The following is a 17,363-nucleotide window of genomic DNA, read 5'->3' on the forward strand; positions in this document are numbered from 1 at the left end:
TTTCCTTTCCCCCACATGTGAGTCCTATGGACAGAACCCAGGTCCTCAGCCTTGGCAGCAACACATGAATAAGAGTCTTGGATCAAATCAGAATCCTAATTATCTTTGTGTTTTCAGGCATAATGTTTGACCTTGGTTCTTATGTGTGGAAAAGAGAGGATTAAAAAAAAAAAACTTCACAAAATTATTCTGAATACTTAGCAGCTGGTTCAATATACAACATGAGATACATTTTTAGCTGCTATTCTATGTAGTAATACTTACACAGGACAACTTAGACTAGAGAAGGGAGCGTATGAGGTACAGGAACAAAAGTAAGAAGCTCAGGGGGCGGGCTAGATCTGTCTTTTTTCTGACTCACTGAAAAGCTGGGAGTGAACTGCAAGATGCAGAGCTCTGGACAGAAGAACAGCACAAAACAGAAAGGCAACTCAACTCAGGGGAAGTTGCTCCTGGGAGGGCACAGGGCTAGCCAGCAACGGAGATGCTCAGAGGCTACATCTAGGGGACAGAAGACTCCCTGGAGAGTCCCATGACAACTATTAAAATTAAACAATAGCTATCACCAGCAGCTATTGAAGTAGTGATAAAGACGATGAGGCTTTTAAAAACTTTACACACACAAACGCAGACACACACAGAGGCATACACACATACATATTTATATTTTTTTCTTGAGACAAGGTCTCGCTAAATGACTGTTCCCTATGTAGACCAGGCTAGTCTTGAATTCTCAGAAAGCCACCCACCTCTGCTGGAACTATAGGTATCAACCACACACCTGACTAATGACTTCATATTTGGGTATTTATGTTTTTATTCTGTGTGTATTTTGCCTGTGTGTATATGTCTGGTATCCACAGAGGCCAGAAGAGGGCATTGGAACCCCAACAACTGTAATAACAGATAGCTGTGAGCCTTCATGTAAGTGCTATTAATTGAACCCAGGTCCTTTGTAAGAGAAGCAAGTGCTCTTAACTACTGAGTTGCCTTTCAAGTCCCCAACTTCATATTTTTATGTCCAAATCACACTCAACTCTCCCCCTAGAAGCTTAAGCTTTAATAGTTCTGAAATTGATCTTACAATTGAGTTAAAGACTCACTTTCCCCTTATTAAATTAAATTTCATATTTTGTAACCAACTCACATATTAGGGTTGAGGAAATATAATGCATGTTTTCTTATATTAATAGTTAATGCATTGTGAAAAATTCCAGATGAAAATATAGAATTCTTTTAAGTCTAGTTTCTAATATAAAATATACTTTACATAAAGCTATATTAATGTACACTAACAGGAGGCATTGGATGTAAAGGGACACTGAAAGAGACTAAGCCATCATCATAGAGAACAAGGATCCAGATGAGCTCAGACACAGACATTTCCCACGGTTTGGTCCACCCTCTGCTACCAGACACTGAGTAGACAGCTTTGGCTTTATAGGAGATATGAGTATGTTCGGCGGTTTTCCTAGCTCTAAGTAAATTCCACCTCAAAGTGTAGCTAAATCCCTTGAAATAAAAAGTTGTGTTGCTTTTTTTAAAATTCCGAATAAAATTCCACACATCTCAGAAATTAATAAAATGTTGGATTCTATGGTCAGGTGGCAGGAAAACCCGCATCCTACTGACAAACACAGGGTGAAATGCCAGGCAGTGGGCATCCTGCCCCAGCTGGGGTCTTTCTAGGACTGATTTCTAGGCAGGGGGATTTCTATTTGATGACTGCTAATTCCTTGCTCCATGCTTACTTGGTTTCTGCTAAATCATAACATTTACCAGGAGTAGAGTTCTGGTGCCTGGTGCTAGTCAACACCAACCCCAGTTCCTGATGTGTCTTTGTATCCGATCAAAGTGTATTTGTCTCTGGACATCTTTCTCTTTCTTCCCGTTCGAAGGATACCACTCACTATGTTTCCTCTGTTCTGAAGTACACTTTGGGACTTATTTCTGTGTGATGAAGCCCTAATCCATGTTTAGTGCACAACTCAAACAGTCACATCTGATTCCATTATTTCATTTTTAAAGTTTTTTTAAATTTAATTAAGATATAATAGTATCATTTCCGCCTCCCAACCTCTCCAATGGCAACCCCTTCCTTTCAAACTCATGGTGCCTTATTCTTTAATTTTCTTGTTATATATGCATCTGAATAAACACAATGCTACCTGCTGAGTCCATTTAGTGTTGTTTGTATGTGCCTTTTGGGGGAGGGCTTACCACTTGAGATAGATAACCATTTAGCAGGCACATCTCTGGGGTCAATAATTTTCTTGATTATTTAGCATTACTTTTGGTACCATTTTGGCCCATTTTCTTTTGGTGCTTATTTTTTGTGCATTAATCCTAGATAGTGCTAATTCCTAGATTTAATTCCTAGATGGTGTTTGTCATCTCTAATTCTGTCTTTTTTTCAGTAGAATTTAGGCATTTATTGAGTACACATCATAACTGAACAGGAACAGGATGGAAATAAAATGGCTCATGCACCATGTTCTCTAAACACTTAAGTCTCTGTTGAATGTGGTAGCTGATGCTTGAAATCCCAAGGCTTGAAAAGAAGCCAGCCTGGGCTACACAGTAAATTTCGGACATCTGGACTACTTAGCAAAAATGTAGTCTCAAAAAACAGGCAAACAGCCGGGCAGTGGTGGCGCACGCCTTTAATCCCAGCACTCGGGAGGCAGAGGCAGGAGGATCTCTGTGAGTTCGAGACCAGCCTGGTCTACAAGAGCTAGTTCCAGGACAGGCTCCAAAACCACAGAGAAACCCTGTCTCGAAAAAAACAAAAACAACAACAACAACAAAAACCAGGCAAACAAATACATTAGGAGAAAGTAATGAAAGTCTAGTGAGGAGACACCCCACATTCACCTCTGAAATGGAATGGAGTAGAGCTCCCTTGAAATTAGGATTTTTTTTTTTAAAGAAAAAAGAATATTCTCAGTCCTAGCTTTAGCTCCTAGCCCATCCGACAGTGCTGGAGGTGGAGCCGGCCTGGGGCCACAACTAAATCTTCATACTTGTGTTTCCTGGCTTCCATCCCATAAATTGCATGGCTGCTGTGCGGGCGGCAGAGAGCAAATAAAGACCAAGAGTCTCCACAGTTTAGGCTAAAGCTGTAAATACATTCAATGTTCTATATTTCATGTCATTTTCTTTCAACATGGGCAAGGCAGCTCTGTCCCTCTGACTTCAGACTCTGGTTATGGAAGTACTATCTGTGATAGAAAGTGGAGTTCCATGCAGTATAGAATGAAGATATTGAAGCATGTTGATGATAGGTAACTGAAAAACCTGGATCAGGAAAAAAAAATTAGGAGGAAATTAAATATAATATTTAAATTTCATTGTCTTCTTGGCTATATTTAGAGTTGGAACATCTAAGAAATGGGGAAAGCACACTGGGGTGTATCCATGACTGAGTGTCCAGGGAAGCTGCTTAGATTTAAATTCATGTCCTGTCAACTTACAAAAGGACTCAGCTTCTAAGAGTAAAACTTTTTGGGTGTAAGTCTGTATCTGTAAGCTAACGTCTTTGTTAAAAAGATTCAGTTTCTGCATCCTCAGCTCCATCATCCAGGAATACCATAGTGAAACTCACCAGCTAGTACTTGATCGAGAGGAAAGGGTTCAGTGTACTTTCTGCTCAGGCTGGGATTTCAGGAAAGGAAACCAGGAACCTTCAGGCTTCATTGCAAGTGGTCAGTCACCATCTGCATCACAAGGAGGGCCTTAAAGAGGTACATTAGGTTGCAGGCCTCCACACGCCAAAGGGCCTGGCAAACCAAAGGATGCCACCAGTGGTAATCAAACTCTCAGTGGGGATCTGATGGCAAACCACATTGGTGACCTGACCCACTATGGAAACCATAAGACAGCCAAAAGTGGTGCCAGTCTCTCTGAGAGCCGGATAGCAACCTCAATTGGTAGTGAGACTGTTGGAGTCAGATGACAACCATCGTCTCTGAACAACCACTTCATGGGAGGAAGATGCACCATCTGATTGTGAAACAACAGTTCACTGTGGTCAGTGACAAGCTCTGTAGGTCAGGATGTCTGTAGAGGGCAGACGGCAGCCCCCAGTGTGAAGAAAACCATGATCCTTCTGACGAGTTCCTTTAGGAACTAGACCCAAAGTGGAGTGGAATCTTTTACACTTCAAGTTCTTTTTGAGCCCAGGACAACCTCCAAACAGCTTTTCAGTCTCCCTTCATTCCAGGGACAGCTTCCACAAAAGGAGTCAGATCTCAAGGCCCGGAGCCGTGTGCTGCAGAAGAAGCCTCACAGTTTGAAGCTCTGCTTTTTCTTTTCAAACAAGTTTTTCACATTTTACATACCAATCCCTGTTCTCACTCTCTCCCCTCCTCCTGCTCCCCAGAACTTTCACCCACTTCACCCCACATCTGCTCCTCAGAGAGGGTAAGGCTTCCCATGGGGAGTCAACAAAGTCTGGCAGGTCACTTTGAGACATGACCAAGGCCTTCTCTGCTACATCTAGGCTGAGCAAGGTATCCCTCCAAAGAGAACGAGCTTCACAAAGACAGGCCAAGAACTATGGATAAATCCTGGTTCCATTGCCAGTGGTGCCACAGTCTGCCACAGCCACACAACTGTCACCCACATTCAGAGGATCTAATTGGTCCTATGCAGGTTCCCCTGCTGTCAGTCAAGAGCCAGTGAGCTTTTCTGTGGGTGTTCCCATCATGGTCGGGACCCCTTTTGCTCATTCCTATAGTCGTTCCTCCCTCTCTTCAACTGGACTCTGGGAGCTCGGCCTAGTGATGTTCTACTTCTGTACACAGCAGGCTGGCGAGAGATCCTACACAAAGTCTTAGCACCTCAGGGCCCATATGAAGAATCACACTGAATAGTAGCCCCATGTGTGCAACACACCTGGATGTGTGTGGAAGTTCTCCCTAGCAGGTGGGCTCACAGACACAGAGAAAGGCACAATAGGGAATGGTTCCTTCTACATGCAAATGCAACCAGACCTTTGCAAGGTCAGATCACTGCAAGGTGCATGGGAGAGTCCAAGAACAAGAATGAGCCAGCACTGGACCCTGGCTGTCCACAAGGAATATTTTCCCTCCTAAACTTAATTCTTCCTACCCAGAACTCATAGTAAATGGATAAAGCTGACTGTGAATGAAGAAAAATGAAATAGTGAATATACGACATCTACCATAATACCTGAGGATGGATTATTTTGCATTTTTGCAAAGGTGATCCTATTTATTCCCCACAAACTCACAGATGTCCTCCTGTCTCTGATGCCAGAGTGCTAAGATTCTAGGTGTGTTCCACAACACTAGAGCGAATCCTTTAATCTGCCTTTGGTTTAACAAAGTGTAAAGTTGTTAATATTAATGAAATTTGCACACTCCCAATTAAATTGTACTGGATAACAGCAACAATACAAATATTCAAACATAGTGAAAGTATTATAATAAAATAATATAGGCCCAATTGCTCTTCCCTCTTTCTTGGACTGAAATTCTGCCATTCTTTTTCAGTGGATGAGGATATTTGGTGGCTCTGTCAGGCAACCTCCTATGGTTCGAGGAAGCTGTTCTATTTACTGCAGTTTGTCTGTAGTTGAGAAATAGGCAGAAGTAACCCTGTTTCACATAAGTTGTGTCTGGAGATGTATGGTCACATGACCAGCAGAGGAAAAGATGCTACTAACTCTATCAACAGCATTGTCTCATTGAGACAATCTTGTGAGGTCACTTTGGTCCTTTGTGACTTATTTTATCATCTATTTGTAATATCAAAAGTCAGATTAACATTTTCTCCTCAAATCCTCGACTACGATATTTTTGCATGTGTTCTTGTATTTACATTTACACATGCATGTGTTCTGCATGCTCCCATATGGTTTAACCTACAAAATCTACATATGTCTCAGCTGACACATATTGTTAAGTGGAGGGAGGGGCTCGATCCCTGTGTCAAGAAGATTGGTTAGTGTGTCTCCAGACATTTCTTTTCCCCATTTGGAGGACAGTTTTGTTTGAGATTTTCAGCTGGGATGTGAGAGTGCTCTTGGTGATATACACAGTCTGTAACTACACATGGGAATTGTCTGAGAGTGGAGGAGACATTTATTAAACGGCAAGGGAAAGTAGACTTGTTGGTGGCCAGAGGATAGAGAAGAAGGGATGGAGAGAGTAGGGATCTGGGGTTGGTAGGAAGGTGTGAGGCAAAAAAAATATGCCAATAATTCCTGTGAAAAAAGCTATATATTGCTGAGTATTCTACTTTCAGATTGAGTGAGAAAATCTAAATTATGCCTCAACTGTGGGTAATGTGGATATGGATTCTAGGGAAAAGGTGAGCAGATTCACATTTGCATGGGAAAAATTTACATCCAATATTGATGATGAAATTAATAGGAAGGATACAAAAAACAGTTGCCTTGCAAACATATAACCAGAGCTGTTCATCTGAAAGACCCCTTTATAGAAGGGAGGAACTAAAAGTGCTATAACATGGCCATGTTGTAATTTTACAGTTTCTCAGATATGAAAATATTTTTGGATAGCAGGGGAGTTGTATTCATAGACATATAGGAGTTATTCTTTACTCTTAACTCTATAAATATATTTAGTGACCAAAAAGTCAATTTAAAATATGGTATAGGCTTGAAAATTTCAAGATGAAGTTCAATTCATACATGCTATGTTGTCCATAAAAGATGGGAATACAGGAGCCCAAAGCCCATAAATTTCTTGCAATTATTTTTTCTGACACTTCTACTGGAGAGCATGGAGACTAAGGGGAAGCAATGGAGTTTGCCTAAACCACATCTCAGGCACTTAGCATAACAACTTGGACCTGGGGTCCTCTGAACTCTCATGGACAGAGGGAAAGGGTTTGCACAGGGCCAGGTCTTCAAAGGGCACAGTGTCAGTTTCCTAGAGGAAAGGCCAGTTTTCCAGAGGGAGGGCCATGTTGGTGTAACCATTTGGGGACCAGCAGACAAACATGTATCATTGGGCAGTGCTGATATTTTATGCCAACTGGCTCTGTGGGGTGATGAACAGAGACTAAGCACCTGGCATACCTTGGAACTGTCTGATGACACACATGTGTGTTTCTAAGGGAGTCAGCCCTCGACGGGGACAGACAGTCATGGAGGAGGGAAAAGAAGACATCAAAACCTACCTTTATGGGCTTGGAATAGTCGTTCATGGCTGCAATACTGTAGGCAATCAGGAGACGGGAGAAGAAGGGATGCAGAGTATTCTGGGTTAAATATGGTGAAAACAGCAGCTATTCTCCAGTCCAAAGCCTGAACCCCTTGGCTCCTGTGACTCCCAGCACATGCCATTGTCTTTAACAATGAGAGTATGTCTAAAACATAGGAAGCATAAGGTCAAGGATTGGCTGGAGCTAAGCTGTTGTGTCCAGCTTGTGCAACAAAATGAGATCCCATATATAAACACAATTTTCAATTACAAATAAAAAACAAGAATAAAAAAAGAATAAAACTCCAGGCTCAATAAGTCCCACCTACAATCCTGGGCTTAGGCAAGAGGGTCTAAAATGAGAGGTGAGCATAACCTAAAGAGGGAGACCATGTATCAAAAACCAGGTCAACCAACAACAACAAACCTGTTACCAGTGCTAAAGTGATCACTGAATCCTCAGTTTTTCTTTTTTTTTTTTTCATCCTTGAAACAGGAATGCCCCAAAAATACCCCCTTTATTGTGTCCAGGGGCAGCTAATATAGGGATCCTTAACTGATAGCCACACCCCCACCAAACACACCAGAAAACACTCCCCTGCCATCAGGAACTCTTGCCGGTCTCGTGCTTAGAGCAGCTGCAAACATTACAAGTTGTTTACCAGAAATTCAGGATCTTGGGGGTTCACAGCTCCCAACAGGGGTCATCCTTGTAGATTTCTGGGAATTTCCCTAGTATCTAGTTTCTCCCTAACCCCCTAATGGCTCACTCTATCATGATATATTTTTCATTGTAACCTCTCTCGGTTCCTCCCCCAACTCAGTCATCTCAAGTCCTCATGTTCCTATCCCCCATTCCCTCCCTTCTACTCCTCTGCCCAGTTTACCCAGATCTCTCCTAAACACCTTCCCAGGGAGACCCATGTGTGTCGTCTTACGGTCCTCCTTTTTACCTTTTTACCTGGCTTCTCTGGGGTTGTGGATTATAGCCTGGTTATGCTTTGCCAAGGAATTTGTTTAAGTATACAACTGCCAAGGACATGAAATCTTTATAGCACAACTGTTCAGTAGAACTAAAACCCCAGGTGTTCTGGGATTACAGCAGATCTCAGAGAGCAAATTTAGGAATAATCTCTTCACCTGTAACTGTCTCTGCAGAGCCAGCTGTCTGCAGTTTCTGCCTCAACTCTCACGTGCAGGTCAAGCACAGTAAACCCTGCACTGAGACTGGGGTAGGAATGGAAAGTCCAGTTTCTCCTCACAGTGGGTTTTTGGGAAATCCCAACATAGAAGCCATGCATCCTTGGCCAGGTGACTTAAACACTCTCTGCTTTCCATGTGTCTGTGGGAGGAGCTTAAATAAATATTCCAGATGCTAGGCTCTATCCAAAAGGCAGATTAATCAATGTTGTCAAGGAGATGGAATGTGCATTGCCCACCAACCCGTGTGATACATAAATTCACTTCTTGGGTTTTCACACAGGGACTCAGCTCTTGAGAGCAAAATTGATTGACTTAACCCACAATCTGTAGCTAATTCCTTTGGCCCAACCGTGTTCCATTTCTATACCTGCAACTCTCTAGGAAGAGCAAAGTAAAACTGGCTAACTCCTTACTACTGTGATATGGATGGAAAGATCCAAAGTGCAGCTTTCTCTTGTTGAACTTCATGACTTCAGGAAATTCCTGTGTCTGTTGATGGGTAATTAAGTCAGTTTCTGCAGTCTAAGAATTTGGGGGGAGGAGCTTAAGCAAGTCCTCTAGATTTGAGCTCTTAAGGCACAGGGTGTGGACAATAAGGGGCTGGACCCTGAAGCCGTGCCCACTTCTTACTGAGCTTTCTAAAAGAAGACACCAGACTGTGGTGCTGACCTTTCTCCCTGGCCACCTTCATCATAGCCTGTGCAGGTCTGACACCCTAGATTCCAGCTCACATTCTGGAGCTGCTTGGGTCTAGTGCCTAGCCTCTGTCTGTCTTCATATTTGACTACTTCTAAGGACTCTAGCTCTAAGAACTGAAAAGCTAGTTCATCAACATGTTCTCTGATTCTGGAACAGCTGAGCAAACTGAAGAGCCCCAGCAGGTCATCTCCAAACCATGTCAGGACCAGGGAGAAACTCCAGGTGATTCTGAGCCAGGGCCCTCCACTTCTCAGTCTGCTCCTGTGACGATGAGCATGCTTGAGTCAATTCTGAGATATGGGATGGCTTCTGGGTATCAACCTACGACCATGGGAGAGCCAAGAGGGAGTTTTGCTTTTAGCCAGAAAGATATGTCTGCTGACCAAACTAAATCCCCAGCAAGATCTCAGCTGATGAAGCTCAAAGACCAGGAGACATCCCTCACTGATTCCCAGGAGAGAGCAGTCTCTGACAGCGAGGAGACAGTCTACAAAGAATGCCGCTATGTGAAGGTCCCATTTGGAAAGGAGACTTTTGTGTTCCAACCTACACCCCTGTGTGGAAGTCAGAGGAACAGCCCTGGTGATAGTCAAGGTACTCACTCTGAGGGGCAGCTGGTACCTCTTGAAGGGGGCCGTGTGAGGTCCTTCAGTGCTAAACAGACCTGGGGTGAGGATCATGAAGTTCCTTCTATTTTGGACCTGACTGTCAAGAAGGACCAACAGATGCCTGTCACTGGGGAAAAGACCGTCAAGTGCAGTCAGATTGCAACGAGAGTGGGTGAGCCGTTTCTTTATGAGGGTAAGATGGCAGCTCCCTCTTATAGCCAGGCCCTCCATCCCAGTGAACTGATATCTTCTTTTTCTTTTCATACTTCTTGTCAGTATGAGAAGATGGTTCTAAGCCGTGACAAAGACCTCTTTCGGGATCACTTGGTATCGATTAAAGGATACAAGGCTTTCTATAAACATCAGACGAGGGACCTCAGTAGTACCCAGATAAACCACTATGGCCAACTGGTATCCTCCCGTGGTCAGAATGTCTCCACAGGTCAGGGGACAGTACCCAGTGTTGAAGAATGCCGCCGTCGTCAGACTTTCAATCCTCCACTTTATTCACGTGGTCCTTTGGCTCCCAGACCGCCTCCAGAAAGTGCTTCAGTTTCTGCTAATGTCCTGGGACAGCTTCACCAATACAGTTCATTCATTGAGACCAAGAGTCATGATTCCCAGAAGACTCACATTTGGAAGCCTTATTTCTGTCCATACGATGATGGTGAGACATCTTTCCCAATGTCTTCTCTCCTCAGAGACCACAGGAGAACACACACTGGGGAGCTGCCCTATGCATGTGACCACCCGCAGTGTGGCTTAAAATTTCTCTGTTTAGATAATCTCCTCAGCCACAGGAGGGAGCACATGGAGGAGCAACCCTACCGCTGCAGCTACTGCAACCAAGGCTTTACTAGATTGGATGACCTCAGGATGCATTCAAGCCAACACTTTTCAACTTTATCCTGACTGGAAACCGACTGGCCAAACAATACCTTTGCTAGTACAATTATATATCTTCTTAACCAGTAATTCTGAGAACCCCTACTACATGCTATTGTTTATAAATAAATGCTAAACTAATAAAATTGAAAATATGAAGCAATTAACATGTGTGCTAAGGATCAATTATTTTGCCCATGTGAATCTTTTAAATTTCCCTTTATTTAGACATAGATAACCAAAGTTTTCTTTGAGTTATTATTATTAGTGTGTCCACTTAAGGAACTTCCAAAATACTAATATTAAGCTATTGTTGTAAGTATTTATTGTACCACAGTGAAAAAGTCTCTATTTCTGCAAACACTATGCATGGGACTTTATCAGCTATTTTAGGTTTAGGATACTATTTGCTCGTTCCGGCAGTCAACTTTCCATGAGCCAGGAACCAATTGTATTTACTCCCGTGTGTCTGTGGTTGAAACACAAGCAGAGGAAACCCAGCTCCCCATTGCTTGTGTCTGGAGGGGGACGCTCACGAGTGCCCCTGACTCCACAAACAAATTTATTTTGAAATCAGTACTTTCAGGGGACCTTTGCTTTCTTCCTATGGCAGCTTTCCTCATACCTTTACAGTAATAGCAAAATGTTACATGTACAGTGTGTTATATCCATCACCTCAGCTTGCTAATCTCTAAGTACATTTTTATATTTCCATTTAGGTGTGAGTTTCTGTGCGAGTGTGTGTGCAGGTGTTGGAATAATCAGTGAATCTCCACATTCCCGAAATGGTTGGATCCTTTGACTATTCCGTATCTTGACAACCAATTTACCAGATAAAATTATGACCTCCAAAGAGGAGACACACTGTTTCTTTTCCCCTGTAACTTTCCTTGATTTGTTTCTTGTGAGTGCAGAAGATCAGAGCATTTGTCTCTGCTTCTGCCTAATCCTGTTGAAGGCAGTTAGTTCCCGTCAGTCTCCAAGGTTTGGTGAGTGTTTAGCCACTGAACCATGCTGAAAGGTCCACACGTGGTTTTCTCCCTCTGCAGCAAAGGTCAGCTGGGATTTTGAGTGAGTACACCTGAGGGCTCTTGTTTCTCTATGCAGTTTGTAGCTACAGGAGGGTAGGTTTTGTGGGTGCATGAGGCAGATGTGACAGATGCTAGGTAAGGGGAGGGGTTCCTGACTGTAGCAATGCTGTCGGGAGAAGGACAGAGTATGACACAGCCCTTTGGAAGTTGGCCCAGAGTGTGAGCAGGACATTCTATAATTGAGCAGGACATTCTACAACTTTGCCTAGTTTTCAAAAGGGGTGAACAGATCCAAATTACAGCAGAAACATAAAATGTCAGAGAGCCACCAAGTTAGGAGGCAGTAAATAGAGATCATTGCTCTGTATACATGGGCACTCAGAGCATGCATGAGGTAGATACCTCAGAAATCCATATGATCCCCCTGTTGTCATTTCCTTTCACTCGTCCTAAATAGTTAAAATAGTTTCTTGAACTGTGAATCTTGCATTCATATGGTTTAGGATTTATTCCTTACCCTTGATCCTATAAATATATTTAATACTAATAAAATCCATTTAAACCCAGTAAAGTTATCAAAAGTTCATGACAAAGGCATTTTATACAAGTTGAATGTTAAGTATCTTTAAAGAAAGCATGGAATACAAAAATCCAAAGTCCACCAAAAGCCCTAGGTCATCATCTGAGCTCATGTGACTAGATACCTTGAGATTGAAGGGGAGCCAGGCATTGTGTGGACAGCCCATCACAGGTACTTAACCACCTGGTCCTGAGAGTCCTGGACCCCATGGAAGCAAGGAATGGGCTCCACAGTGCGAGGGTACCAAAACCAACCAAAGTGTAGGACCCCAGAGGGAAGGGTTGAAGTAGTGTTGGTGAAAACATACAGGAAGCAATGGTCACCGAGGTCACTTTAAACAGTACAGGACTTTTAAAAGCTCAGCACTGTGGGGCTGGGTATTTTAAAACTAGACCTTGTGGTATTGAAAGGCACAAACTATGGGCACCTGGCAAAGACTTGGAGCTGCCTTTAACTGTATCAGCGGTTACATATGTCAATCAAAGAGATTCAGTTCTGGTGTGGCAGAGCAGTCTTGCAAGGGGGATTGGGTTTCAAAAAGTGTCACTATCTGCTCAGAATAGTGGTATGTGAGAGGAACACTGGGGGCATCAGGAGGCAGAGGTAGAAAGACAGGAAGGTTGTTTGTGCTGCAGAGGCTGAGGGCTTCACAACTCCAGGCACACTCAGCTGGAAAGTTGCCTTAGGCAAAGGGAGGCTGTGGAGGAGGATTGCTTGAGTCCAGGAGTTTTTACCAGTGTGGGGAACATAAAAAGGTCTTAGTCCAAGATAAAACAAATAAACAAAAATACAAATGAGTAAGCAAATGAATGAATAAAAATGAAGAAATTGATTAGCAAAATATACCACTGGTGGCTCTCCACTATAATCCTAGGTTATGCAGGAACATCTAGATTTTTCTTTAGGTCTGGCTTAAAGGAGTTCTTGTATAAAAAATCAGATCAATCAACAAATGAAAAAAAATCTATTATCAATGCTAGTTGATGGGAAAGTCTAAATTATGCCTCAACTTAGGCCAAGCTAAGGATATGGACTCTAGGAAAAGGGTAAATAGCATCACAAATTTACATTAAATAGTGATGAAGAAGAAAGAGGGGGAAAGCATAAGTTTTCCATGGAAGGAGATAGGTGGAGCCTCAGTCTGCAGGATTCCTCGTAGTCCAGAACTCAAAAGTGCTACCATCTTGCACTTCACTTTTGCTGTTCCATAGTATTTCAAGTATTTGCCGCTCTCATTTTTTTTTTTGTTCTGTCCTTGAATTGGCTCTGTAGACCAGACTGGCTTTTAACTGACAGAGATCTGCCTGCTGCTGCCTCCTAAACTCTGGGATTAAAGAAGTGGGGTATTATAGCCGGCAAAATACATTTTTTTGAGACAGACAAATAGTATTCATAGGAATCTTTAAACTTGACTCTATAAATATGTTTAATGTTCAAAATTTCAACTTAAAACACAGTATAGGTGTAAATATTTCAAGATGAAGTACTTTTGTTTAATTCATATCGCTATTTTTTTTTTCCCAAAGAGTTTGGAATGCAGGAACCAAAAATTCCATAAACTTTTCATGATTATTTTCTGACTCTCTGCGGGGACAGTGTGAAGATTAAGGGGAAGCCATGGAGTATACCTACAACATCTCAGGCACTTAGCATAACTACTTGGGGCCTCTGAACTCTCATAGACAGAGAAAAAGGGGTTTACACAGGGCCAGGTCACCAAATGGCTAGCACAATGTCAATTCCACAGAGGAAAGGCTGAGGGAGGGCCATGTTGGTGTAACCATTTGGGGACCAGCATATAAACATGTATCATTGGGCAGTGCTGATATTTTATGCCAACTGGCTCTGTGGGGTGATGAACAGAGACTAAGCACCTGGCATACCTTGGAACTGTCTGATGACACACATGTGTGTTTCTAAGGGAGTCAGCCCTCGACGGGGACAGACAGTCATGGAGGAGGGAAAAGAAGACATCAAAACCTGCCTTTATGGGCTTGGAATAGTCGTTCATGGCTGCAATACTATAGGCAATCAGGAGGCAGGAGAAGAAGGGATGCAGAGTATTCTGGGTTAAATATGGTGAAAACAGCAGCTATTCTCCAGTCCAAAGCCTGAACCCCTTGGCTCCTGTGACTCCCAGCACATGCCATTGTCTTTAACCATGAGAGGATTTCTAAACATGATGAGGCTGAAGGGTAAAGATAGGCTTGAACTCAGCGGCTGCGGTCATCCTGTTTGACGCAATGAGAACCCACTTATATACACCATTTTAAACCAAAAATACAAAACAATCAAGAAAACAAAACAGTTTCAATAAGTCTCATCTATAAACTAGGCTTATACAAGATGTTTGAGAATTGTAGGTGAACCTGACCCAAAGAAGTAGACCCTTACCAAAAAAAAAGAAAAAAAGAAAAACTAAAACAGATAAAACACCAACAAAAATTGTTACCAGTGCTAAAGTGATCATTGATTCTCAGTTTTTCATACTATAAGGAATTTGTTTAAATATGCAACTATGAAGGGCAAGTACTCGGCATAGTTCAGCTGGTCAGTAGAACTAGAAACTCACATTAGATCTCAGAGCTAAGCGCTTAGGAATAATCTCTTCACCTGTAGCTGTTTCTGCAGGGCCAGCTGTCTGCAGTTTCTGCCTCCTCAACTCTCACGTGCAGGTCACACACCCTAAACCCTGCACTGAGACTGGGGTAGGAATGGAAAGTCCAGTTTCTCCTCACAGTGGCTTTTTGGGAAATCCCAACATAGAAGCCCTGCATCCTTGGCCAGGTGACTTAAACACTCTCTGCTTTCCATGTGCCTGTGGGAGGAGCTTAAATAAATATCCCAGATCCAAACGGCAGATTAATAAATGTCAAGGAGATGGAATGTGCATTGTCCACCAACCCATGAGATACAGAAATTCACATCCTGGGTGTTCACACAGGGACTCAGTTCCTGAGAGCAAAATTGATTGACTTAACCCTCAATCTGTAGCTAATTCCTTTGGCCCAACCGTGTTCCATTTCTATACCTGCAACTCTCTAGGAAGAGCTAAGTAAAACTGGCTAACTCCTTACTACTGTGATATGGATGGAAAGATCCAAAGTGCAGCTTTTTGCTGTTGAACTTCATGGCTCCACTGCTGGGTCATTTAATCATCTTATGTATTGTAAAACCTTTAGAAAGGAGCTTAATCAAACCTTCTCGATTGGAGTTCATTGCTAGAGGGCGTGGCCAACAAAGGGCAGAACTCTCAAGCCCTGCCCACTTCCTACTGAGCTTTCTATAAGAAGACTCCAGATTCTAGAGCTGAGTACCTTTCTCCCTGACCACCTTCATCACAGTCCGTGCAGGTCTGACGCTCTGGCCTCCAGCTCACATTCTGGAGCTGCTTGGGTCTAGCACCTAGCCTCTGTCTGTCTTCATATTGGACGGCTCCTCACAACTTAAGCTCTCAGAAGTGAAAAACCAGTTTCTCAAGATGTCCTCAGATTCCGGAAGAGTTGAGGAAACTGAGGAGCCCCAGAAGGTCGTCCCTGAGCCATCTATGGACCAGAGAGAAACACCAGGGGATCCTGAGCCAGGACTGTGCACCCCTCAGACTTCTCCTGTGGAGACCAGCCAGCTTGTGTCAGCTCAGAGCCAAGTGGCGCCGACCTGTGATGAAAGAACAGTGACCTCTGAGTCCAGTAGCACAGGTCAGAGCCATGTAGTGCCCACCCATCATGAACCAGCAATGACATCTCAATCTTTGCCACCAAGCTCAAGGGCAAATCCTGGAAAAGACAGCGATTTCCAACCTGGAGAGAGAAGTGAGACCGCTGGTTTTCAACAGGCAGGTGCATCTGCAGACCAGCCCATCAAGGAGGAGGACCGAGAAACACCTGTCTCTGGGGCCCAGGCCTCCGACTCCAGTCAGAGTGCACCTAGAGCTAGTGAAGACTCTGTACCTAATCCTGAGGGCCCAGTTCTCATTTGTGTCCCAGACCCTTGTCTCGAGGGGCTTGTCTTTGAGGATCCTTATCGTGGGACTACGTACACAATTCCACCAGGTGTCATGATGGGTGCCCATGGTCCTCAAATGTTCTCATTTCCATCTAGAAGCAAAGGTGCTCAGAAGAAAGTCCCTGTAGGAAAAAGGGCTGTAATGGCACATCCCTCGAGAAAACCCCAGAGAGCCCAGGAAAACTCTGGGCAGCAGGGAGCCTCCCAACTTCAGAATATTGGCATCTCTGAGAGTTCAGCACCCAGTGGACAAGGCAGCCATGAAACTCAGGTGGCTTCAGGTGGGTCCTCAGTTCCTTCCCACTCACCCTCGGCGTCAAGACGACCTCCAGAAAGTGGTTCAGATTCCCCAGCGGTCCAGAGAGTGTGTCCCCCAAAGAAGTCAGACCCAGAGGACCAGAGCTCTGTGTCCCAGAAGAAGCCTCAGACTTGAAGGCCTACCTCTGTACCTACCAAGATTATGGGAAACCTTACACCAAGCCTTTACACCTCAGAGACCATATGAAGATACCCATTGGGGAGAAGTTTTATGTGCACCATGTTCCTTGATGCCCATGGAAATTCTCCCCTTAGATTCTGTCAGCAGACTAGGAGAACCCGCACTGGATAGAGTCCTACCAGTGCATCTCCTGTGCCTGGATGTATTCCAGATTGGACTCCTCAAGCAACCTTTGAGATTTCTTTCCTAATCATCATCCTGTAACCTGACTGCCCGTAAACAGTATCTTCCCTAATTAACGTTTATTTCTTCTGCCCACAACTTTTGAGAACCCCCACTAGATGCAACTGTTGCTTTTAAATGCAATTCTAATAAAAATCACTAATATGATATCACTACCATAAAAGGTAAGGATCAATTATTTGGTGTAAGTGAATCTTTTTAACCATGGGTTTATTCAAAACAGGGTTTCTGTTTCTAAGTGGAGAAAAGTAGGTTTCATGGGTGCAAGAGGCAGATCTGACAGCTGCTAGATAAGGGGTTGGGTTCTTGATCATGGGAAATCTGATGGGGATGTCGTTCAACCAGAATGCTGAAAGGTCCACACGTGGTTTTCTCCCTCTGCAGCAAAGGTCAGCTGGGATTTTGAGTGAGTACACCTGAGAGCTCTTGTTACTCTATGCAGTTTGTAGCTACAGGAGGGTAGGTTTTGTGGGTGCA

At 43.5% G+C, this 17,363-nt stretch overlaps 3 protein-coding genes across 4 annotated transcripts in view; all 3 read left to right on the forward strand.

Moving 5' to 3' along the window:
- Positions 1–17,363, forward strand: part of Pde4b (phosphodiesterase 4B) — a 527,196-nt gene that overhangs the window by 219,140 nt on the left and 290,693 nt on the right. The gene's annotated exons all lie outside the window — the stretch shown is intronic.
- Positions 8,078–10,720, forward strand: LOC113456635 (Kruppel-like factor 18). The gene has a single exon (XM_026781922.1). The coding sequence runs from the start codon at positions 9,230–9,232 to the stop codon at positions 10,613–10,615; it is 1,386 nt and encodes a 461-aa protein (XP_026637723.1). The 5' UTR covers positions 8,078–9,229; the 3' UTR covers positions 10,616–10,720.
- On the forward strand, positions 13,622–17,243 carry LOC113456636. The gene is given in 2 exon segments (XM_026781923.1): positions 13,622–16,629; positions 16,632–17,243. Coding segments are annotated over 2 exon segments (1,071 nt in total). The 5' UTR covers positions 13,622–15,680; the 3' UTR covers positions 16,754–17,243.

The sequence above is a fragment of the Microtus ochrogaster genome, chromosome 10, assembly GCF_000317375.1.
Source record: "Microtus ochrogaster isolate Prairie Vole_2 chromosome 10, MicOch1.0, whole genome shotgun sequence".
NCBI lineage: Eukaryota > Metazoa > Chordata > Mammalia > Rodentia > Cricetidae > Microtus > Microtus ochrogaster.

Coding starts and splice junctions, on each gene's coding strand:
- LOC113456635 (XM_026781922.1), top strand. CDS start 9,230: ATGTTCTCTGATTCTGGAACAGCTGAGCAAACTGAAGAGCCCCAGCAG.